At 46.2% G+C, this 26,253-nt stretch overlaps 1 protein-coding gene across 14 annotated transcripts in view; it reads right to left on the bottom strand.

Moving 5' to 3' along the window:
* Positions 1-26,253, bottom strand: part of SFMBT2 (Scm like with four mbt domains 2) — a 261,092-nt gene that overhangs the window by 215,814 nt on the left and 19,025 nt on the right. For all 14 annotated transcript variants that reach the window (XM_051821572.2, XM_051821569.2, XM_008268056.4 and 11 more), the window contains exons 2-3: positions 12,760-12,913; positions 612-706 (exon numbers count right to left, since the gene is read on the bottom strand). In XM_051821572.2, coding sequence (XP_051677532.2) covers positions 612-706; positions 12,760-12,859 — 195 coding nt within the window. In that variant the 5' untranslated portion in view covers positions 12,860-12,913. The remainder of the gene's footprint in view (positions 1-611; positions 707-12,759; positions 12,914-26,253) is intronic.

Here is a 26,253-nt window from a genome sequence, read left to right as displayed (position 1 = left end):
TTCCATTACAACAGTAATGCCTAAGAGCTTGAGTCCTGGAAATCTAGTCTTTTCCTGGCTCATGACAGATCCCCAATATCTCAAACCTAAGCAAAAATCTGATTAAACCCTCAATTTTTTGTTTTCTGGGCCTTGCCCTCTGGTGGGCATGCTATTGCATTATTCAAAGCAATAGTGTTCATGAGAATTGTTTTTTGGTTGGAGCCAAATGTTTTCAGAATATGCATGTTTATTTCCTGGACTCCAAATCATCTATGCCCAAAAGGCTGTGAAACTTTGAAGTGTCCCTTCAGAGTCAAAAATGCAACCCAAAATAAAAACTTACAGCCATTACATCCACAAAGAAGGTATTACACACTGCACCTCCCTGCCTAGTTGGCTGGTGCTCTACTTACTCAAACCAACCTGCTCTGCCCACCTGACCTGGTGCTCTGTGTGCAAAGCAAACCAACTGCCATATCTCAGTGTTATTCCTAAGACATCTTGGCTGGGCTCCTCTTCTCATTCCATTCCCTTGCTTTGGAACACTTCTTTGGCTTCTCCCTGCATGGTCCTTTCTTCCCATCCCACCCTCCAGAGGCAGGTGAGAAGAGACAAGCTCTCTTACGTACATGTTTGAATGATGTGTGTGGAGCTGCACTGGCACCTGTTTCTTCCAAATATTCTCCCCAGTTGAAGCCGATTTCCTCCAGGCTCGAACCTTCTTCTGTGGGAAAAAGAGAGACCATCAGTCGTCAAATGAGGATTGGGAAGGCAGTGGCCTTCAACTGAGACCTGAGAATCCTTAATGCGATAGACAAATACATGCGATGGCTAAGGAAGACTTTGCTGAATTCTTTATAAGGCTTCCATTTGTTGACTTGGGAGATGGTGACAAAAGAAAAGAAACATTGTGGAAATTCTGCTCTGATTACCCTGTCACCATCAAGAGTGACATGGAATGCTCCTGGTAAAATGAAAAGAGACCTGTTTGGAGGCATATCTGTTGCCTATTTGCAGATTAGTTGGAATTTAGCCGCAGGAGACACCCCAGCCTTTGGGGAGCCTGGAGGACAAGGGGGAGGAGACCACTGACCACTAAGTGCCCACCTGCACACAGAGTGCTCCGCTCACACTATGTGCCCCCTGACAGCTTAGTGTAGCTGGAAATTTGTAGAATAACAGCTAGAATAACAGCCAAGGCTGCTAGCACCATAGGGAGCTTTAGAAAGCACTGACTCCAACGTCATTTTAAGAGAGGGAGAAAAAGAGAGACCCAAAAATGTGTGAGGCCAACCAGGAAGTTGGCAACAGGAACAGGCCAGCTGCCAGTCACCCCTGCTGCCCACTCAGTCCTGGGCCACCATCTCCTGACTCCTGCTGGGACAGGCTTCTAGGGGCAAGACACACCAGCAGGAACAACAGAGTGCACTTCTCCCATCACAAGCAACAAGGAGAACTACAATAAACGCACAGTGCAGCTCTGAAAACTATAACTACTCAAAATACGCACAGATGCACACACCCAGTCTCTGAAAGAAATTAAGCCATTCTCAAAATATTGAGGACTACTGATATCATTTGATATACCTGCAAAGCTCCAAATAATGCATTTTAAGGTAAAAACAGCATAAATGTTATGTCATATAGTTTCTTTTTTATTTTCTTAGATTGTTATTTATTTGAAAGACAGAGTTACACAGAGACAGAAGGATAGGCAGAGAGGGAGACAGAGGTCTTCTATCTGCTGGTTCACTCCCCAATTGGCCACAACAGCCAGAGCTGCGCCTATCTGAAGCCAGGAGCCAGGAGCTTCTTCCAGGTCTCCCACAGGGGTGCAGGGGCCCAAGGACTTGGGCCATCCTCCACTGCTTTCCCCAGCCATAGCAGAGAGCTAGATTGGAAGAAGAGCAGCCAGGACTCGAAGAGGTGCCCATATGGGATGCCAGCACTGCAGGTGGGGGCTTTACCCACTATGCCACAGCACCAACTCCCAAAGCTGGCTTCTGAGTCAAAGTTGCCTTCTCAAATTTTTCCCCAGCAAAGTGACTCATACGGGAATGTCTAAGAAAGAAAGGAAAAGCTGTCTAAAGAGAAAGTCTTTCCTTTGTCTCCAAACATTCACTGTCACAGGAACAAAGCCAATAGGTACCACAGCCCTCCCAACCATAAAAGAATGGCACCAGGAGGTTTGGAACTGCTGAGACATGATGAAGCAAACGCAAAGAGAAAGCAGTCCCGTTCCAGAAACCCTCTCAGGGCAGCATAGACGGGTCTTGCCCCATCTTGCCCCAAACAGTGCTGGGCATCCATTACCCAATTTGCTTCTGATCCACTAAGCAAGGGGGAGCACTTGTGAAACAACTAGAATTTCTGTCCACCCTGCTTGTCTGCCTCAGCTCGCACCACACTGTCTGGAAGAATCTGTCTGCCCTCACCTGCGTCCACCTTTGCAGCTCCACAAGGCAACCACACACTCTCAGCACAGCGTCCCATGTTTGGGTGTCAGCTAAGGGCTTCACACACATCACTCAGCAATCTTTCCAAGAACCCTGACAAATTCGGGGTACTCAGGGAAGAGAAAATGAGAGCTCAGCAAGGTGAGGGAATCACCCAGAGTCACACGGTGTCCAGCCTCAGAGCCACGAGTCCCATGCTTCTGCCTGGATCGCTCATCAGAACCCTCCGCCTCCAGCCAATCTGCACCCAGACACAACCCTAGGGAAGCTTCAAAGGTTGACTCAAGTGTTCTCAGTCCCAGGTCTACAAAGGCAAGGGGTCCTAGCAGGGCTCTTGGGAAGAAGTCACGTGAGGACGACAGCTGCTGAAAACCGCAGCAAGGGCCTCTCGCCGAGCAACTCACTCTTCACAGCAGAAACATTCACACCGAGGCTGAAGCATCAGGCCAGTACCTGAAATCAGGGAACAGGGGCCTTAACAAACCCTGCCCCGATCACCTGCTAAGACTCAAGGATTCCTTGGGGCCGGCGCCATGGCTCACTTGGTTAATCCTGCGCCTACGGCGCCGGCATCCCATGTAGGTGCCAGGTTTTAGTCCCGGTTGCTCCTCTTCCAGTCCAGCTCTCTGCTGTGGCCCAAGTGCTTGGGCCCTGCACCTGCATGGGAGACCAGGAGGAAGCACCTGGCTCCTGGCTTCGGATCGGTGCAGCACGCCAGCCGTAGCAGCCATTTGGGGGGGTGAACCAACAGAAGGAAGACCTTTCTCCCTGTCTCTCTCTCTCACTGTCTAACTCTGTCAAATTAAAAAAAAAAAAAAAAAAAAAAAAAGACTCAAGGATTCCACTGCATCAAACCAAGGGTGACCAGAGCTAAAACTTCTCAACTTCAACTCTGAGACCATGTGCTGCGATTCTTTATTCTTCCAACATTTCTCCCGAGTGCTGCTGAGTATGCCGCTGGGGCTACATTTCCATCTCTTTCCCAGCACAGGAGGCCCTGCATTCTTGGGCACGCACACTCATTTAGCAAAGTTGGCCATGGGGTCAGAGAGTCCCCCGTGCCTCCACTGTAGGAGTCAGGATGAATAGCAAGCTCTGTCACTCTCTGCCAGTCTACAGAAAACAGCTTCATAAGTGCCCTAACGTCAGACCTAGAATGGAATTTTAGAAGAGAAAACCCTTGTGCCCAGCACTGGTGGATCAAACCATGCTGTTTTCATAATAAAGCCATATACAAAACGTAGGGTCAATTAACAACAAGGCCTTTTTCAGTCTGCCACGTGTAAGCTATGGCCCAAGCAGCTGAGTCTCCAAAGACATTCAATAGGCAACAGATAAACACACACAGGATGTGGATGAGGAGAGGTCTCCTAAACCCAGAGCAAATACTCACAGCCGATGCACAGAAACCTCCAAAACCCACAAACATTTTACCAAGGGAACTCGGACAGCCCCGTGCCCTGAAAATGGACCACTGGGAGGCATTTCCCCCATGACGTCAGGAAAACAACTATGAAAAGCTCCTAAGGGGGGCTGGCGCTGTGGCATAGCAGATAAAGCCACTGCCTGCAGTGCTGGCATCCCATAAGGGCACGGGCTCGAGTCCCGGCTGCACGACTTCCGATCCAGATCTCTGCTGTGGAATGAGAAAGCAGTAGAAGATAGCTCAGGTCCTTGGGCCCCTACATGGGAGACCAGAAGAAGCTCCTGGCTCCTGGCTTCAGATCAGCACAGCTCCAGCCAATGCAGCCAACTGGGGAGTGAACAAGTGGATAGAAGACATGTCTCTCTCTCTCTCTCTCTCTCTCTCTCTCTCTCTCTCTGCCTCTCCTCTCTCTGTGTAACTCTGGCTTTCAACTAAATAAATAAATCTTAAAAAAAAAAAAAAAAGAAAAGAAAAGCTACTAAGAAAATTTCACAACTCCATGGCCGGTGCCAGCTCACTAGGCTAATCCTCTGCCTGCGGCGCCCACACCCCAGGTTCTAGTCCCAGTCGGGGTGCCGGATTCTGTCCTGGTTACTCCTCTTCCAGTCCAGCTCTCTACTGTGGCCCGGGAGGGCAGTGGAGGATGGCCCAAGTGCTTGGGCCCTGAACCCGCATGGGAGACCAGGAGAAGCACCTGGCTCCTGGCTTCGGATCAGCGCAGCTCCGGCTGTAGCGGCCATTTGGGGGGTGAACCAGCGGAGGGAAGACCTTTCTGTCTCTCTCTCTCTCTCTCACTGTCTAACTCTGCCTGTCAAAAAAAAAAAAAAAGAAAGAGAAAATTTCACAACTCCAAAGTTAACAGACGTGTTCATGAGCAGCAGTTCTATTTTGGAAAACATTGTGTGTGGGAACAGTATATTTCATAATAAACATAAAACACAAACAAAAACAAACCTTACTGAAACCTGGACAGCAGATGACCTTAGAGTGAAACCTGGAATAAACATACAGCCCATATAGCCTTTTTTTTTTTTAAATAATAAAATCTTGAGCTTGTACAATTTTATCATCTGAAATGAGGCAAATTTTGCAAGCAAGGCTGGATACTAATGCCAAGAACTACTACCCAATAAAGGAATTGAAGATTGGCAGATTTAGAATGAACAAAAGCTGGGGCCTGTGTTGTGGTGTAGCAGGTTAAGCCACTGCCTATGATGGTGGCATCCCACATGGGCACCAGTTCAAGTCCTGGCTGCTCCACTTCCAGTCCAGCTCCTTGCTGATATGCCTCGGAAAACAGCAGAGGATGACCCAAGTGCTTGGGGCCCTGCACCCATGTGGGAGACCTGGAGGAAGCTCCTGGCTTCCACCTGGCCCAGACTATGTAAATTGCAAACACTGGGGAGTGTTTCTGTGTCTCTCCTTCTCCCTGTTTGTAACTCTGCCTTTCAAAGAAATAAATAAATATTTAAAAAAAAAAAAAAAAAAAAAAAAAAAAAAAAAAGGAACAGCCTCAGGGCCAGTGCTGTAGCGTAGTAGGAAAAGCCTCCACCTGCAGTGCCGGTATCCAGTCTGGATGCTGGTTCGAGTCCCAGCTGCTCCACTTCCAGCCCAGCTCTCTGCTGTGGCCCAGGAAGGCAGTGGAGGATGGCCCAAGTGCTTGGGCCCTGCAACCGCATGGGAGACCAGGAGAAGCACCTGGGTCTTGGCTTCAGATCAGTGTAGCTCTGGCCGTTGCAGAACCATCAGATAGAAGACCTCTCTCTCTCTCTCTCTCTCTCTCTGCCTCAGCCTATCTGTAACTTGCCTTTCAAATAAATAAATATTTTAAAAAAAAGAAAAAGAAAAAGAACAATCATATATCACAAACCCAACTGTACAATTTAAGAAGCTAGGAAAATAAAAAAGCACTAGACCCAAGGAAGGAATGATACAATAAAAGAAAACAAAAATGAAAGTGGGAGATAAGATTGGAGTGGTTATCCAAAATAGATATAAATATACATAATAAATAGATATGAAACCAAAGTGGGATCTTTAAAAATACTAGGTGAATAATAAAGAAAAAAGGATAAACAAATCTTACTGAGTATCTTCTTTTTAAGATTTATTTGAAAGACAGAGTTACAGAGAGAGGTAGAGACAGAGAGAGAGGTCTTCTATCCGCTGGTTCACTCCCTAGATGGCTGCAATGGCTGGAGCTACGCAAATCTGAAGCCAAGAACCAGGAGCTTCTTCAGGGTCTCCCACCTGGGTGCAGGGTTCCAAGGACCTGGCCATCTTCCACTGCTTTCTCAGGCCATAGCAGAGAGCTGGATCAGAAGAGGAGCAGCCAGGACTAGAACCAGGACCCATATGGGATGCCGGCGCTTCAGGCCAGGGTGTTAACCCGCTGCACCACAGTGCCAACCCCCTGAGCATTTTCTTATGTGATAGATAAAATACGAAACGAGAAAGGAAGAAGACATTCAATCTTTCTTGTTTGTCTCATTTGCACTTATTTAAAAGGCAGAAAGAGAGAGATCATCCACCTGCTGGTTCACTCCCCAGATGCCCCCAACAGGGGCTGGTAAAGGCCAAAGACAGGCACCAGGAACTCTAACCAAGTCTCCTCTGTGGGAGGCAGGAACCCAAGAGCTTGAGCCACCACCTGCTGCCTACGAGGACATGCAGGAGCAAGGGGCTAATTGGAAGCAGAGCCGGAATTCAAACCCAGGCACTCCAGTAAGGGATGTGACTGTCCTAAGCAGTGTCTAAACCACTGCCCCAAACGCTAGCCCCCTTGCTTATTTTAAATACTGCCATCAGTTCATACTATTATAGGGTTTAGAAATTGTTCACCTGTGAGTATATTAAACAGATGCAATAGCATCGACAACTGAGAAAGGAACTGGGGCCAGCCAGCAACCCTGGATCTGAGCTCACGTCTACACATGGGCAGGGACAGTAAATCATAACACAAAGGTTCTTGAGACTATGCCAGCTGCCCACGTGGCCAGTATTTCTATGGGGGAAAAAAAGAAAAGAGAGAGAAGGAGGGAGGGAGGGAGGGAAGGAGGGAGGGAGGGAGAGAGAAACCAAGCACCGAAAAACCACCTAATGAGAGAAAGCGATCATTTGAACCAAGGCTACAGAACAAGAGAATACTATCGAGTCACACAGAAGTACTTCCAGCATGAAGAGTAGGATCTGAATTTTTCAAAGAAGAATGTCGACTCCTTTCCTTCCCAAAGAGAAGAGCCTGTAGTTCTCCAGTTAATATATTCCTGACGCCAAAGAAACAAAAAATGCACCAAGCCCACATTTTCAGCAAAATTCTACTCTGAGGCTTGCCCTGTCTAAATGCAACTCCCTTCGATCTGCAGACGTCATCAGGAAATTACATCTAGCAGGCCTATAAAAATAATGTGAAGCAACCTCTTTATCACCGTGTCAGCACATTGTTCTGGGTGCTTTTATCACGACAACTAAGGATGCCTAGAATTCCAGCTACAGCATTCTGGGGCATGTCCTCCTTTGTGTATCACAGAATGACGCTACCCATGCTGTCTGCTGGGAAGGCCCACAGTTCCTGGGCGATTTCCTCTGCCTGTTCCAGCCTCATACTCAGTGCTCCTGGGAGGAGTGACCTTGCACTGTGCATATCTCACACACAGACTTGGCTGGCAGTTATTGATCCCATCCATGATTTGCACTTTCTGAGAGGACCAAGAAAACCTGGTCATGAGACTCAGTCCATTGTTGGCAGCTCAAGTTTTCCTTCTGGAGGGAAACGTCCTCGGCAAGGAATCACAGCAGCTGGGGGTGGAGGGTGGGAAGAACCAAACACCACAACAGAAGAAAACAAACCTTTGACCCCAGCCCCTTCTCAGTGACAAGCTGCAGTTAACAAGTGTAGTCACTGGTGAGGGAGGTGCCTTGTGGCATGGCATAACGCAGGGGACAAGAGGAAAGTGGAGAAAAGATTGAGAGAATCTGATTGATGACCAAGTCCCATTAAGTGGGGGTGGGTCAGGGAGGGTTTGCAAGCCAGGATTTCCTGATGACGTCCCCTCTGTGTGTCCATGCACCAGCTCCAGAGCATAAGGGCTGCCCGAGGATACAATCCGCTTCTAACACACCACTCAAGGGACTTTGCCTGTGGTCCTCGTATCATCTATAAAATGCAGTCAACTACAGGAGCTACGTCCCCAGGCTGTTGAAAGATCAGCATGTTAACACATATGAAGGACTCCAAATGCTGAATGCCTGCCACTGTCCATCACTTGCAAGTCAGTGTAGAAACAGCAGAGCACTGAACTTGCCTGCTCTTGAACTTCTGATATGTAAATCTCATCTGCAAACTTGTTTTGTTTGTTTTTCTTTTTTGGTTTGAGAGACAGACAAAGAGAACTCCCATTTGCTGGTCCACTCCCTCAAATGCCCACAAGGGCCAGGACTGGGCCAGGCTGAAGCCGGAAGCTGGTAACTGAATCCAAGTTTCACTCTTGGGTAGCAGGAACCCTTCCATAAGCCATCACCTGCCATCTCCCAGGATCTACATCGGCAGGAAGCCGAAAATGCAAGAATCACATCCAGGCACTAAGATATGGACTATGGGTGTCTAAAGCAGCACTTTATTTTGTTTTATTTATTTATTTATTTATTTGAGAGGTAGGGTTACAGACAGAGAGAGGGAAAGACAGAGAGAGAGGTCTTCATCCACTGGTTCACTCCCCAGATGGCCTCAACAACCAGAGCTGGTCAAATTCAAAGCCAGAAGCCAGGAACTTCCTCCAGGTCTCCCACACAGGTCCAAGGGCCCAAGCACTTAAGCCATTCTCCACTGCTTTCCCAGGCCATAGGCAGAGAGCTGGATCAGAAGAGGAGTATCCAGGACATGAACTGGCACACGTATGCAATGCCAGTGCCATAGATGGAGGCTTAGCCCACTATGCCACAGCACCAGCCCCTTAAGCAGCATTTTAACTATTAGGCCAAACATCTGACCATCATCTGCAAACTCTTACCAGGAAAACACCCTCAAGCAACAAGATTCTGCACAGCCCTAAGCATGTCCCACTAGGTCCCAGAAACAAATATCCACACACACACAGGTGACTGTAGAAGTAAAAATATTTTATGTATTAACAAGTTGAAAAAAAAATAAGGTATTTCACAAATCATACTTCACCAGGGTATTCATAATTTAAATGCTCTAAACTAAATTTGAGTTTCAAAATGAAGTCAGCTCTGTGCTCTACAAAGTTTCAGACCATGCTTTAAGTTTGTTTTGGAATTTTTTTTTTTTTTACAGATTTATTTATTTATTTGAGAGGCGTTATAGACGAGAGAGAGAGAAAGATAGAGAAGTCTTCCATCTGCTGGTTCACTCCCCAAATGGCTGAGTGGATCCGAAGCTTGGAGCCAGGAGTTTCTTCAGGTTTCCCACAAGGGTACAGAGGCCCAAGCACTTGGGGCCATCTTTCACTGCTTTCCCAGGCCATTAGCAGGGAGCTGGATGAGAAGAGGAACAGCTGGGACATGAAATGGCGCCCAAATGGGATGCCAGTGCCACAAGCAGAGGCTTAACCTACTACACCACAGTGCCCCGCCTTCTTTCATCTTCAAAAGAGCCTGCCTTGAGGCTCAACATCGTAGCACAAGTTAAGGGCACTTGCGATGTCAGCATCCCATATGGGAGTGCCAGTTCAAGTCCTGGCTGCTTCACTTTCAATTTAGCTCCTTGCTAATGCACCTCAGAAAGCAGTGAAAGATGGTCCAAATATGTGGGCTCCTGCCACCCAGTACAGAGTTCCAGTTTCCTGGCTTTGGCCTGGCCCAGTTCCAATTATTGTAGCCATTTGGGGAGTAAACCAGCAAATGGAAGATCTCTCTCTCTCTCTCTCTCTCTGACTCTGCTTTTCAAGTCAGTTAATCAATCAGTGGATTAATCTTAAATAAATTAAGTTAAAGTGCCTGCCTTTGTAACACCACCCAAAAGAATATACAGAAGTTGCAAGAAGAAAGATAGCCATATGGGGGAGGAAAAGAAGACAGGGCCATTATCTGAAAACTATAAATAAAATTTAGAGCTATTTAGAAGTATTGTTTCTGGGATGGGTGATTGGCCTAGTGGTTAAGACACTGCTCAGGACACCAGCATCCCATACCAAAGTGCCTAGGTTCAAGTCCTAGCTTTGCTCCTGATTCCAGCATCCTGCCATCCTCATAGGAAGCCTGAACTCTGCTCCCAGCTTTGGCTTTAAGCCATGGGCCTTTGCAGGCCTTTGGGGAGTGAACCAGCAGATGGGAGCTTATTCTCTCTCTATCTTCTTTCCTCTCTCTCTCTCTCCCTCTCTATCCCTCTCTATAAAAAAAAAAAATTAATTAAAAAAATTATTTCTGGGGGCCAGCGCATTGGGTCACCACCTGCAGCGCCAGCATCCCACACGGGGGCCTGTTTGAGTTCCAGCTGTTTCATTTCTGATCCAGCTCCCTGCTAATGCAGGTGGGAAAGCAGAAGAAGAAAGAAGATGGCCCAAGTGCTTGGGCCCTTGCACCCATGTGGGAGACCCAGAAGAAGCACCTGGCTCCTGACTACAGATGGGCCCAGCTCCAGCCACTGAAGCCATCTGGGGAATGAACCAACAAATGGAAGATCTTTGTCTCTCTTTCTCTCTCTCTCTCTATGTAACTGACTTTCAGATAAAATAAATCTGTAAAAAAAAAAAAGATATACTTTAAAATATATATATTATTTCAAATAAAATAAATAAATCTTTAAAAAATGTAGTTTAAAATATACATATTATTTCTATTAAAGAGCTGAATGCCTTAAATGATGTACGCCATCCTCCACCCAAAAGCAAGGAACTAGCCTGGAATTAAGAAGTACAGGGTAGGCTCTCCGCGTGGTATGCCCCAAAGGATGAAATGACACTTGCCCCGAACTTCCCATAGAATAACCACATCCTCAAAGAGCTGTCAGTGCAAACAATTATCCGGTCGCCAGATGATCATTCATGAGCTTCGGACTTAAATGTATCTCGGCTACACGAAAATGAAAAGCCCAGGCATAGTTAGCTTTTATTCAGTTTGGAAAACTCAACATTGAAAACGACACAGTAGGGGCCGGCGCTATGGCGTAGCGGGTTAAAGCCCTGGCCTGAAGCGCCTGCATCCCATATGGGCACTGGTTCTAGTCTCAGCTGTTCCACTTACTATCCAGCTCTCTGCCATGGCCTGGGAAAGCAGTAGAAGATGGCCCAAGTCCTTGGGCCCTGCACCCATGTGGGAGACCTGGAAGAAGCTCCTGGCTCCTGGCTTCGGATTAGCACAGTGCCGGCCATTGCAGCCATCTGGGGAGTAAACCAGCGGATGGAAGACCTCTCTCTGTGTCTCTACCGCTCTCTGGAACTCTGTCTTTCAAATAAATAAAATAAATATTTTAGAAAGGAGAGGAGAGGAGAGGAGAGGAGAGGAGAGGAGAGGAGAGGAGAGGAGAGGAGAGGAGAGGAGAGGAGAGGAGAGGAGAGGAGAGGAGAGGAACACAGTAATGCACATAGGGTGTGTGGGGATGATGTACTGCAAAAGTACAAGGAAAGCTCAGGAACTCCACGGATGGACAAAGAACCTCTCTGGGTAAGCAAGAGACCTTCTAAAGAGGCTTATCCGCACTGCAATCACAGAATGACAGGGTGAACTTTCAGCCTATGGGACTGTGCCTTCTCAAGAGAGAATTTCCAGGTTTCCATTAGGGGACAATGGTTGGGGGAAAAGAGATTTTTTTTTCTTGCTCCTACCTTTGTCTAGAAAAACTCAAAAGAGGACAACTGAGCTGATTTTGACATGGATAGTAACGAAATTCAACATATTAAGGCATCTGCCTTCTTCAGGGTTTTCCAGATTGAGATAAAATTTGAGAACTCTAACGTACGAAGTTCAGTGCAATCAAGAAATCTCCATCGTTGACTGTTCTCGTCAAAATGTAAAGACAAATTTGGCAGCTTCCATGGGAAATGGTTAAATTTCCCACTGAGTAAACGAGCAATGTATTTTCCATAAATCCCCCAAAGCAAATGTTTATAAGTCAGAGATGTAAGTTATCCTATCGGATTTACAGTTATGTATAAAGAGTACAGTTTTTTTAAGCAGCCTTTGTAAATGAATCCCTCGTGTGTTCAGAAAAAGATGCACTTATAAATCCATGGCTTAAACATTAAATTCAATCAAAGGCAGGGTTCTTGTGTTTTTGTTTGTTTATGTCCTTTCTGATTTCATAAAGTGAAAAATACCATATGACAAATTCACATGACCTCAATTTCCTTCATGTTGCCTATTTTCCTGGAAGATGTGCTCAACATCTGGGGAGCATCTCATATCAGCAGCATCCTTTGTGCAGGCAGATCTGATTCTCCCACCCCTCTCCCTCACACAGGCGAGACAAATTCTATCTCCCTGCCTCTTTTGTAGTGGCATAAACATGGGACTAACTTCCGAGTGAGGAGTGCCGAGCAAAACTGGCATTTGTCTCTTCTGAGCTAGGGAACAGAACTGCTGGTTCAAGACTCTCCGGCTCTGCCCTCGCCTGTCACAGCAAACCTGTGCATTGGCACTGTAGAATGGTACACAGCGACTTGGCTAAACTGAGCACCATGCATGTGTGCTGGAGAAAGGTAATGATTTATCAACATTCACAGGCTTAAGCCACTGAGATGCGGAAGCGATAACTGTCACCTCACTGCACTGTCTCACGCAGTCATATCAATCGTGACCCAATCTTTGCATAACTTTAAAGCTGATATCTCCTTAGAAACAGGACAGCACACTCTGGCAGGAGGTGAGATCTAGAAATGCATGAGATACTGATTGATACATCAAAACGCTGGATGGAGCTGGAGAACAAAATCCTACCTGAGTCAAGATCGCCATCTCCATTGGCTGGGCCAAGGTGCTTTTCCAAGGGTGAAGATGAAGGATCCTGCATGTTGGAAACTGACAAACTGCTCTCCATTCCTGATGAGTAAGAGAGTCCTCTGGTCTTAATTCATCCTGTAGGAAGAATTACCTAAGGCAATCAAAAAACAAAAAACAGAGCAGGTTACATTAATTAACTTGCAAGCTCTCCAAAGTCGTTCCCAACTCACTATGACATTGACATTTAGCATGCAGTGTAATGCTAAGAACAGAAAATACCTGAACAGAGGCTAACAAGTCCATCTCTACACAAAGTCAACTCCAAAGGCCAAGCATAGCCAAAAATAAAAGAAAAAGAAAAAGAAAAAAAATCCATTTTCTACAGACATTAGCCCCCATAAGGACGGACACATTTCCCACCAACAACCCAGAACCTCTGTTTCAATCCCCAATCCATCATGGTGATGTTGGGTCACAATCTCTGCCTCTCCATTGATCCTGTGGAGCACCAAACCCACCTCAACCTCAGCACCCCACGCACAGCTCCCAGTGCAGTTAAGACCTTCTGCAGGGGGCAGGCATTTGGTGCAACAGTTAAGGCACCATTTGGGACACCCAACTCCTGTCCCAGAGTGCCTGGGATGGAATCCCTCTTCTGCTTCCTGCTCCAGCTTCCTGCCTATGCACTGTGGGAAGCAACAGTTCCCTGCCACCCATATTGGACACCCAGATGGAGTTCCAGGCTCCTGACTTCAACCCTGGCTGTTGTAAGCATTTGGGAAGTGAACCAGTGGATGGAAGATACTCCTCCATCTCTCTCTATCTCTCTCTCTCTCTCTCAAATAAAATAAAAATTTAAATCTGTTCAATAATCAAAAGTCCTCATGTGTCACAAGTGATGTGGTACCAAAACCAAAATATCAGTATTCGCAAATAGTATGCTTTTCTACACATCAGAAATGAGAACATGGCATTCCCTGTAATAGCTCTGCTATTCTGATGCAGTGATGGAAAAAGAGGTAGAATGACAGCTGGTTCTCACAGAATCACGCCGTCCAGTTCACTAACATCAAGGTCCATGTGACAGCAGTCACCAGTAACAAGCAGCCATCCCAGGCTCTGGCAGGGAGACACAACCACATGGTGCTTTCAATCCTTCATTCATTCAACGCTCTCTCTGGTTTCACATACAGATAGAATTTTAAAATACACCAAACCATAAAGAGAGAGTGAGCAGAGCAAGAACGCAGTGCCCCTATACCTATCACTGGAACAGTCTGCAATGCACATATTAGTAAAATACCCGTTAAGAACACCACACCCTTCTCACAACACACCCCTACAAATACCTGCACACACCTACACCCTTTCGGTGTTATTCCTGAAAATGACTGTGTGGTTTTGTCAAAACTGATGATTCATGAAAGAGTGTGTTAAAGTCGTTTGTGTAACAGGGGTGGGGGTGGGGATTGGAAATTGATGCCAAAAAACTAGCCAGAAAAAGACTGGAAATGTACAAAACACATAGCACCTAAATTGAACACAACACATATATAATTATCCACCTGTTGTATAGAAAATACTACACCAGACACTGTGGGGAGGATACAAAGCTAGTTCTCAATCAAAATACAGAGAAAGGAAAATACCTATTTTAAAACAGGGGCTGTAAACATACTTAGACTGGTTCATTAAACAGCAATGTAGGCATCTTGCTACTACAACGATGAGTTCAGCAACAGGCAAACAGAATGACAGTCAAACCCACAGACACCTGTAAACAACTCGATTATCCTCCATCCATTCAACACTGTCTGGGCACATGGGCCCTGCACACCATGTGAAGCCAGGATGAGGGCATGCAGTCCCAGGGGCAGACATCAAAACAGTGTCAACCAGGACTGCTGCTGAAAACCTGAGAGCTTCGGGCAAAGGCAGAGGGCTGCGCACAGAATGGTTTATTTGATTTGTTTGAAAAATCACATCCAGGACAGGTCCACACCATACCCAAGGACTCCTTTACATGTGCTCACTCAGAACAGAGAAAGCAAGTAAAGCAAGTGCTCATCTCAGCCCTTGGAGAAGCGTGCGCCTAGGAGACTGGGTGGGAAAACGCATCCCCAGGAAAGATGCGAACCCAGGCTCATTCAATGAGCTGAGCTGGGAAACAACACCAGATAAAGGGTCGTGTCCAATGGGTAGGTGGCTTCTATCTAACATTATTGAGGAAAACGTCAGTAAACAGCAATGTACCAGCAGGGTTGGGTCATTTCACCCCATGGACATCAGTTTGCTAAAAATAACCTACATGGCTGGAGGACAGACCTGCAGAATTACACACAGCAGAGACACGCCAATCTATGAAGAGTGGTCACTCTTTCAGCAAAACGAACCCATTCAAGAAGCTGGCACAGATGGAAACATTCACCAATACCCACTGTCAGCTGTCAAAGCATCATGAAGGAGCCCGCCCCTCATGCCTCCAGAGGCATCCTCCCCACGGGGCTGCTCACAGCAGCACAACCAGGGGGTAGTGTGAGGCAGGGGGTGCAGAGGGAGGCTGCTGGGGGACTCCCAAGCTCTGTATCCTAATCCTGAACTTCACAGAGGGTACCAGTACCCAGTACTGTTGTCCCAGATCTCGGGAGCAACTGCTGACACAATCCGCAAGCAAACCACTAGGGTGCTAAGCAAGCGTGTCGGTGCAACCAAACACCCAGCCACCAACAAGCACGGGGCGAGAGAATGCTCACAGGGAGCAGCTGGCATCACAGGATGGCTACTGCTAAGAGGAGACGCCTCTGTCACGACAAAGAGAAATAGTGAGAATGCCAGCAGGCATACCCTCCCCTTTGTTTTATTTCACCAACACTTGGCGGTGATTACTAAGTACCCCAGGAGCTCATTTACTTCCCCATAATAATCCTGAGATGTAGGTCTTCTTCCTGTCACCGTATTAGAGATAAGGAACCTAAGGAGTGACATAGCGTGCCCAGGATCACACAGCTGGAGAATTAGCGGAGAGGGATTTGAATACACACAATCCCTTAACCGTTCAGATGTACTTCCCTCTCCCACATGTTTGCGATTCCATATGATGCAGTTATGACTTTTTTACATTTAGAAAAAAAATCACCTTTTAAATTGTTAACAACTTGGGGCCAGCACTGTGGCATAGTGGTACAGCTGCCCCTTGCAGTGCTGGCATCCCAGATGAGCGCCAGTTTGAGTCCCGACTGCTCCACTTTCGATTCAGATCTCTGCTGTAGCCTGGGAAAGCAGTAAAAGACCCAAGGACTTGGGCCCCTACATCCACGTGGAAGACCTGGAGGAAGCTCCTGGCTCCTGGCTTTGGATAGGCACAGCTCTGGCCATTGCAGCCAACTGGGGAGTGAACCAGTGGATGGAAGACCTCTCTCTGTCTCTACCTCTCTCTCTCTCTCTCTGCCTTACCTTCTCTCTCTGTGTAACTCTGGCTTTCAAATAAATAAATAAATCTTTAAAAAAATTGTTAGGTATTTGTATTCACTCTACTTTTTAAAAAAATGTTAAAAATTAACATTTTTTTGACAGGCAGAATTAGAGAGAGAGAGACAGAAACAGAGAGAAAGGTCTTCCTTTTCCGTTGGTTCACCCCCCAAATGGCCGCTACGGCCGGCACACTGCGCCAATCTGAAGCCAGGACCAGGTGCTTCCTCCTGGTCTCCAATGCGGATGCAGGGCCCAAGCACTTGGGCCATTCTCCACTGCACTCCTGGGCCACAGTAGAGAGCTGGACTGGAAGAGGAGCAACCAGGACAGAATCCAGTGCCCCAACTAGGACTAGAACGCAGGGTGCTGGCACCGCGGCGGAGGATTAGCCAAGTGAGCTGTGGCACCAGCAAAAATTAACATTTTTCAATACACGTAACAACACATACTAATCAATTCAGGGTAATTAACATTTCCCACTCTTTGTCATCATTTTTTTAAAAGATTGATTTATTTTAAATGCAGATTTAACAGAGAGAGAGGGAGAGACACAGAGACAGATCTTCCATCTGCTGGTTCACTCCCCAGATGGCTTCAACAGTCAGGAGTCAGAGCTTTATCCAAGTTCTCAATCGTGGGTGTAGCGGCCCAAGCACTTGGGCCATCTTCCATTGCTTTGCCAGGTGCATTAGCAGGGAGCTGGATCAGAGTGAAGCAGCCAGAAGTCAAACTGGCACCCATACTTAATGCTGGTGTCACAGGTAGCAGCTTAACCTGATATGCTTCAACACTGGCCCCAGGGTGGTGGTTATGAATGGTGAGAGCTAGGGATCTAATTTCATTCTCAACTGATTTAGGTAGGCCAGGCACTACAACAGGCAATGGAAACAAACATGGAAACACCTTTGATTGACATATCGGAGCAGCCTAATCCAGAAGTCCAAAACGGAACCCACGTCACTACAGAGGTGGGCTTGGGGGTGCCGAGGATGCGCAGAAGTGGAACAGAACATCAGACGAGAAATGGAACTGCAAATGAGGACTCAAGAGGAAACAGCCAGATGAGCCGATGACAACAGGAAACCCAAAGATCAAACAGGATTACGGGGTCTCTGTGTGAAGGATGCAAAGCAGGACCACCTGGATAAGCAGAATCATTCCCATTCACTCCCAATTATCTACTGCTCCCCCAGGGCTCAAGTGTCAGGCACCATTCTAGGCACTGGAAGACATGCAAGGGGTAATCGCCTAAAGCACCTGCATACCAATATGGTCACCAGTTCGAGTCCCAGCTACTCCACTCCTGATCCAGCTCTCTACTATAGCCTGGGAAAGCAGTGGGGGATGGCTCAAGTCCTTGGGCTCCTGCACCCATGTGGGAGACCCAGAAGAAGCTCGTGGCTCCTGTCTTCAGCCTGGCCCAGCCCCAGCCATTGTGGCCATTTGGGGAGTGAAGCAGTGGATGAAGGATCCCTCTCTCTGTCTCTCCTTCTCTTTCTCTGTAACTCTGCCTTTCAAATAAATAAATAATTCTTAAAAATAAAAAAGGCATCAGAAACAAGGAGGGGAGATCTGACCTAGTAGAGATGATATATTAATTGTGGAAAATACCCAATCCATAAAATAACAAACAGTAAGCTCTATGGCCTGTTGGAAGGTTAACTGCTGCAGAAAAAAAAAAACAGTGAGAAGAGCAGGTGAGCCAAAGGAAGGATGATAATCATGGAGGTGAGGATCGGGTAAGGCCTCAGGAAAGCATTACCTGAACACAAAGCTTGGGGGGACACTGTAGGGTGTCCTTCTACCTGAACACAAAGCTTGGGGGGACACTGTAGGGTGTCCTTCTACCTGAACACAAAGCTTGGGGGGACACTGTAGGGTGTCCTTCCAGGAAACAAAAATCCAGATTTGCTTTCAAAGGATTCCTGCTCCAGTAGCCACAGGACAGACACACAGGATGTCTGGATGGGAACAGACTGAAAACAAGGCAGTGCAAATGAGGGCCTGAGCTAAGACAGCGTAGGAAAACAACGAAAGAAACAAGCTAAGGAGTTATCTGAAAGGTAGCATCAGCAGAACGCGGCAGAACTAGTCCAGCGAAATGCAATCTTTTCACAGCACACAGCCACGATTTCTAGAATAAATGAGCTCACTTTCTCCAGCTACCTCTCAGTAACTAATGGAACCTAGGCACTACCTATGGAAATTGATAATTCTGGGGGGACAGAGCTGAAATATGAGAATGGCAAACCATTTCACAGGAATTTCTAATTACTTTCAATGAGTTTTTTGTGGGGAGAGGGAGGTAAGTCTTACCGGTGACAACTGATCCATCCACATGCTTTGTAAAATCAAAAAGAATATTTTTTAAAAAAATATTTTTCAAAGTCCCAAAACAGTTTTGTAAAAGAAATAATAGTTCTGTTTGATTCCTAAAGTATATGGAATTTCGAAACCAAAGGTAAAATTGTCTATTAATTAAAACAGGATCTTTTCTTCCAAAGACATAGACAGAAGGTTCAAGGGCGGGGCTTTTGAAAAATAACTGCTTGGCCGGCGCCGCAGCTCACTAGGCTAATCCTCTGCCTGCGGCGCCAGCACCCTGGGTTCTAGTCCCGGTTGGGGCACCAGATTCTGTCCCAGTTGCCCCTCTTCCAGTCCAGCTCTCTGCTGTGGCCCGGGAGGGCAGTGGAGGATGGCCCAAGTGCTTGAGCCCTGCACCTGCATGGGAGACCAGGAGGAAGCACCTGGCTCCTGGCTTCAGATCAGCACAGCGCGCCAGCCGTAGCAGCCATTTGAGGGGTGAACCAACGGAAGGAAGACCTTTCTGTCTCTCTCTCTCACACTGTCTAACTCTGCCTGTCAAAAAAAAGAAAAAAAGAAAAAGAAAAAGAACTTTATTGTCCAGAACACACTCTGTGCTTCTGTGTAAAGTTAATTCTACTATAAGTGACTCCTCCGGTCTCTAAAGCTGTGAAACAATAGAACTATAACACTGGACCTGCTCACAAAGGTTGTGCTGGCCCAGTGAAGAGAGCCGTGAACTTGGAAGTTGGGAGAGACAAAGCCACTGCCTAGCTGTGTGACTTAAACTGGACACTTAACCTCTCTGTTTTTCAAACTTTTCATCAGTTAAATAAGAAAAAGCTTCATTAGATAACATCAAAGACTCATCCCAAATCCACAATCCTACGACTCTACCAGGGGTTTCAGTTAACTATGTACCAATATTTCCTGCACTCAGCGACATGAGCCAAATTCAATACAATGAGCATTCTTTCAACCCCTCCTTGTCTCCTTTCATCCAAGGTCTATCAAAGAATACGACTAACTTTAGCATAGGCTAACCAAGGTCTTGTTAGGGAGTAAGCAAATGAAGAACTCTCCCAAAATACTACTCTAACACTTACCTGAAATTATTGAGATCTTATTACTTAATTGGAATGACTCGAGGTCCGTACGGACCAAGACCGGTGGAACTTTCTTTTGCCTTTAGTTTATTTATTTGAGAGAGAAACAGAGATGGCGATTCCCATCTACTGGTTCACTCCCTAAATGCTTACAACAGCTGGGGCTGTGCCAGGCAGCAGTCAGGAGCTGGGAACTCAATCCAGGTCTCCCTACATGGGTGGCAGGGACCCAACTGCTAGAGACATCACCTGCTGCTGCCTGGGGAGAGCAACAGCAGGAAGCTGGAATTAGGAACAGAGGCAGGATGTGAACCCTGCCACTCTAATATGGGATGCGGGCCACATTTTAAGCACTGCACCAAACACAAACTTTCTATATCTGTGCAGTTCAATAAATTAACCACTAGCTACATGGTGTCATTAAGCCCTTGAAATGGAGCTGGTGCAACTGAGGATCTGAACTTAATTTGAATGAACTGGAGTTTAAATAGTCATATGCAGCTAGTGGCTGTCACAGCAGAGAGCTCAACTAAATGGCTGCATTTGCTAAGCCATATTTCAGAGTTTGGACCATGCCCCCCAATAACCATCAATTCTTGGCCCCCTTAAAAAAAGCTGTATTTTAATAATGTCAAGTTACTTTTAAAGAGAACGCAGGAATTTTAAAACCTAAATGAACTGTATTAACAGTTTCTCACTAATAGTCCACAAATGATTCATGGCAAACTTCCTAACATAGCCAGTTCTTATTGAATGTGCTATATTTTTATATCAATGTAATTTCAAAGAGAAGCAAACTTAGAAGCCAAGTTATATGTGTCATACTAAAGCTATTTCCTTTTCTCATTTATTTATAAATTCAATGGGGCCGGTACTGTGGCATAATGGGTAATGCTACGACCTGTAGTGCCGACATCCCATATGGGCAATGGTTCAAGTCCCGGCTGCTCCTCTTCTGATCTGGCTCTCTGCTATGGCCTGGGAAAGCGGCAGAAGATGGCCCAAGTGCTTGGGCCCCTGCACTTGTATGGGAGACCATGAAGAAGCTCCTGGCTCCTGGTTTCATATCGGCACAGCTCCCATAACTGCGGCCATCTGGGGAGTGAACCAGCAGAGGAAAGACCTCTCTCTCTCTCTCTCTCCCTCTCTCTCCCTGCCTCTGCCTCTCTGTAATTCTGCCTTTCAAATAAATAAATAAATAAATCTTTTAAAAATAAATATTTATAAATTCAAGAAAATCATTCCACTTTAGAAAAGCTGAAAAAAAGTCCCTGAATGTAATTATCAATAAAACAGTTAAGTATCAGTGCCTGACATGACACTTATCAAATGGGACAAAAAGTTGCTAAAGTCCAAGGCACAGGAGTGGGTGTTTAGCCTAATGGTTACTATTCCCACATCCCACATTGGAACACCTGAGTTCAATTCCTGGCTCTGGCTCCTGACTTCAGCTTCCTGCTAACGGAGATCTTAAAAGGTGGCAGTAACTGGGTTCCTGCCATCTGTATGAGAAACCTGGATTAGTTTCCCAGCTCCCAGATCTGTACCTGGACCAGCCCCAGTCATTATGGGCAACTGGGTACAGAAGGAGTGGATGGCAGAGCTCTTTATCCCTGCCCCAAATAAATAAAATCCTGAGGACTCCTGAGTGACTCAATTCCTTTTCTCTTTGCCTCTAACCAGACACTACAGAGAGGTTACCTAGGATTATAAAGTAAAACATTGATTTAAACACACCAAATCAATCATTTTTAACAGAACTCAAGGGTAAGGATATACACACCAAAGAGAGAGCCAGGTGAATGGAGTGGCAGGGTTAAATCTCACTTTACTCTGCAAGGACAAATGACAATTCCATTTACAAGTTTCTTTTACATCCTGCAGAGTTTATTTACTTTGGCAAATGGCATATCACACTTGGACTTTTCCCACATTTACCTTTTGCCTTCCTATCAAAAATAGACAATGTCAGTCAAAATCTTGGGAAATAAGATGATATAGAAGATTAAATAAAAATCAGTTATAATTCTAACACTTGGACATAATCACTTTTGTATCTGTAGTATCTCCTCCTAATAGTCTCTGTTGTGTGTGTGTGTGTGTGTGTGTGTATGTGTTGGGGTATTCATGTAGAATTTATCATTGTAAGCCCTTATTTATCTAACATTACATACACTTCCTCAAGTGAAAAAAGATGACTTGAAATGGATGCATAATGTTCATTGTAATATGAATAGGGTAATTTATTTACCGTGTCTAGACTTAAGTTGTTTTGTTTAAAGTATCACCATTATAAGCAGTCCGGTGGTCATCAACTCCAGCCAGAAATCCTACATCGCTGATGTCTCCTTAACGGGGAATCCCAGAAGTGACATGACTGGGAACAGATACCAGAATATAAAGGTCTCGACTCGTGCTGTTACAGCGCTGCCAGGGCTGCTATACTCATTTACACTTGGACGAGCAGGGATGCCTGAAGACGTCCAAACACAATATTCTGCTCAGCTATAAACATTGCAGCCTTTCACCTTTTCCAAGTGGATTACCACAAAAGAGTAGCCTGCCTCTGAAATCTGCAATTCTTTCACAATCCTTCTCACATCTTAACTCCACTGGCATCTTTCAAGGACCTTTATGAGTCCTAAGTATTTTATCTCCCAAAACGATCGCAAATATCTTCCCTTGCAAGGTTTCTCTGGACATACAGAATGTCTTTATAACCTAGTCAAATCTATCGATTTGCTGTATTTCTTCTAAACCCTGCATTCTTGAAACGACTTCTCCCTTCCAAAGACACCACAAGCCTAACTGCTCGCAGATTTCGAGATTTAGAATTAACTTTTGTAGCACTTGGGGAATTCACGTTCAAATATACTGCACCTCTGAGCTCATCTTTCTCTCCCTGAATCCCAGTTAATAATCCATTCCTACCCTTTGGCTGTTTATATCCTACCTTTATCAACTAAGAACCTCTTATAGACACAAGGCTTCATTTCAGTGCACTGAAGTTTCCTTTAATTTTGAGAAAAGTCAGAGAAACAGAAACTAGGATGCCATTCATTCCCAGATGCCTCTTGGTTAAGCAATAATTAAACTTGGGCGCATTCAAGGTAGATTTACAAAGGACGTGAGAAGTCAGTCTCTCAGGCTTTATCACCACCATCTGATCTACTGTGAATACAACATGTCTGGAAGCACAGACAGGGAGAAACTAGTATGTGTCAGAGACTCCCATCTTCTCTTACACTCATACCCATTTTTCCCTCTGAGTAACTGGCTGGACTGGCACCAGGGCACAGTGGTTTAAGCCACCAGTTGTGAGGCTGGCACCCCATACCCCACATGCAATCCAGCTTCCTGCTAATACACCTGGGAAGGCAACAGGAGATGGCCCAAGTACTTGGTTCCTTGCTACCCAGGTGGAAGACTCAGAAGGAGTTCCTGGCTACTAGCTCCAGCCTACAGAGATCCGGTTGTTGTAAGCATTGGGAGAGTGACCTGGTGGAAGGGAGATCTCTCTCTCTCTCTCTCTCCCTCCCTCCCCGCTTCCCCATCCTGTTCCTTCTCTGTCCCTCTCCCTCCCTTCTCCTTCTCTTTATCGTTATGGCTTCCAAAGAAATAAATAAATCTTTAAAAAAATAAAAAAAAAAAAGATTAACAGGATAACCAACACAGACATTTCCCACCATTCCTTGGAGTTAGACATGGCCAAATCACTAAACTCCTAGCCAGCGGGAGGATTGCAGGATTAGTGGAAGAGTCAAGCCTTTGTCATCACTCCCCAGAGCCAAGTGGGCTCAGACAGGTGCCAGCCCCCATGAACAGCAAAGCAAAAGACAGAGGAAGGTTGCTCTGAGTTAGTGAGGCTCTTTTGTTCACTCCAAGATTACTGCATCAATTTCAATCCTAACAAATACTGAACTCCTTTTTAAATAATCTTGTAATTAGGATATTTAGAGTGTTACTATTGTACTCAGTATGGGCTCTAAGCTCTCATTTAAACTATCCATAGCATCACTAGCATTGTAGCATAGTGGGTTAATCCTGCACTTGGGACACCAGCATACCACATTGGAGTGCCATGGGTTCAAGTCCCAGCGGCTCCACTTCAGACCCAGCTCCCTGCTAATGTGCCTGGGAAAGTGGCAGAGGATGGCCCAAGCACTTGGGCCAAGATCCAGATGAGGCTCCTGGCTCCTGGCTCAGTCTGGCCCAGTCCTGGTCGTTGTAGGAGTTGGGGAGTGAACCAGAGGATGGAAGGCCTCTCTCTCTCTGTAACTCTGACTTTCAAATAAATAAATCTTTGGGGAAAAAAAAAAAAAACTGCTCATGTGGTTTGTGGCTGAGCCTTTCTCTTAAATGGATCCAAGTACCCTGGAAAAATTATTTTTCCGAGGCCTCTGCTCTCTGGAATATAAAAGAGGACATTTCTCATTATGCCCTTCATTGTCAGCAGGTGACCTGTTTTTTTTTTTATATATATCCATGTCTGCATCTAATTGACGAAGCCAAATAATTCCATGATGTTTATATATAATCACCCGTGTCCCAAAGCGATCTCCCTTTTCCTATGCCCAGAGGCAACCACTTTGAACTTGAAAAGACTGTTTCTAGAATAAACGTCACTTCTCCACTTTGCAGTTCCGGTCATTACCCCATGAGGCACGTGGTCACCAGCACTCCCTTCTGACTTGCAGCCACACTTGCTCTCTTCACAGAAGTGACTGCCTTACTGCACCGCCGGGCCATGCAGCTGGCCTGGGGTGACCTCTGCTTTCTTACACAACTTCTCCCCGGGGACAACCACAGTCATGATTTCCAGGGTCCTGACTCTCTAGACATCAATCACCTACTCAGTGGTCCAGAGCTCCTCTCCACACAGCAGGGTAAACAGGTATTTCATGAGCTTCCTCCTGAAGCAATGTTTCCCACAGCCTTCTCTGCTGTGTCCAGGCCTGGAGCACAGGTGTCACCCAGAGACCTCACCTCGCCTCCCTCCTTCAGCGTCTCTCCTGCCTCCCCCTATCCCCTGGATCTCCTCCCTGTTGAAAGGATTTATTCAGAAGGAAAACTTCCAAGGCCTTGTACAGCCAACACTGCCATTAACCTTTTTTCCCACTTTACTCAAAGGTCTAGGGGGGTGAAGACTTCCAAGCTTGGGAAAGGACCCTCCCCCAGAACTTGGATGGCTCCTCACTATTACCTTCTATCTCCACTGCTGTCTGATACTAGCCGAAGGCCTGGGTCTTCATATATCCTGAAATCTCAAACAGTGGTGTCCAGCGGCCATCTGCTCTGGGGACAGAGTAGCTTCTTTCCAAACTGAAATTCATGCTCTTCAGTTCTGAGACATTTTCTAGAATTTTCTAGAATTACTGCTGATTTCTTCACCTCCGTTTTCTTTCCTTCTAGTATTCACTCAAATATTAGATCTTCTTAAAATACCTAATTTTCCCAGCTATTTTTTAATTGAAAATCTGTGGTATTTGCTCAACTTTCTCTACTTAGTTTCACATTTTAGTTTCAAACAGCTCTTAAATTCTCATAGTATTTTTTTTTCATTCTATCTTGTTCTTAATACATGAGTACAAAATCAATCCTAAATGATTTTTTTATAATTTTTGCTTTTATGCCACAATGCCAGCCCCAGGAAGTTATTTTTCTCTTTGTTAGTTTTGGTTCCTTTTTGTTAGTTTTGTTGTTGTTGTTTTAAGATAAAGGGAGTGGGGGCCGGCTCCTTGGCTCACTTTCCTCCGCCTGCAGTGCCAGCATCTCATATGGGCACTGGGTTCTAGTCCCGGTTGCTCCTCTTCCAGTCCAGCTCTCTGCTGTGGCCCAGGAAGGCAGTGGAGGATGGCCTAAGTCCTTGGGCCCCTGCACCCGCATGGGAGACCAGGAGGAAGCACCTGGCTCCTGGCTTCAGATCAGCGTAGCTCCGGCCATAGTGACCACTTGGTGGGTGAACCAACGGAAGGAAGACCTTTCTCTCTGTCTCTCTCTCTCTCTCTCTGTCTAACTCTGTCAAAAAAAAAAAAAAAAAAGGTAAAGGAGTGAAGGGTGATCTTCCATCCATCCTCTAATGGCCACAACAGGTGGGGCTGAGCCAGGCTGAAGCCAGAAACCAGGAACTCCATCCAGGGTTCCCACTGGGTGGCAAGGGTCCTTGTATTTGGATCATCTACAACTGCCTTCCCATTATCAAGGAGCTGGATCAGACCAGCCAGGACTCAAACCAGTGCTCCAACAATGAACGCAGGTGACCCGAGCAGCAGCTAAACCTGCTACCCCCCAACATCCACCCCTCGTCTCAACAGCCAGGCAATTCCTGGTCATTTGCTCATGTTTCAGAGGGGGGAATTAAAAGGCTGACTGATGGGGCCTGCGCTGTGGTGTAGCAGGTGGGGCCTCCACCTGCAGTGCCGGCATCCCTTGTGGGCGCCAGTTCAAGACCCAGCTGCTCCACTTCCGATCCTGCTCTCTGCTATGGCCTGGGAAAGCAGTAGAAGATGGCCCAGGTCCTTGGGCCCCTGAACCCACATGGGAGACCCAGAATAAAGCTCCTGGCTTCAGATCAGCACAGTACCGGCCAATGCAACTAACTAGGGAGTGA

This window comes from Oryctolagus cuniculus, chromosome 13 (assembly GCF_964237555.1).
Source record: "Oryctolagus cuniculus chromosome 13, mOryCun1.1, whole genome shotgun sequence".
Taxonomy (NCBI): Eukaryota; Metazoa; Chordata; class Mammalia; order Lagomorpha; family Leporidae; genus Oryctolagus; species Oryctolagus cuniculus.
This window is presented reverse-complemented; position numbering and strand designations above follow the sequence as displayed.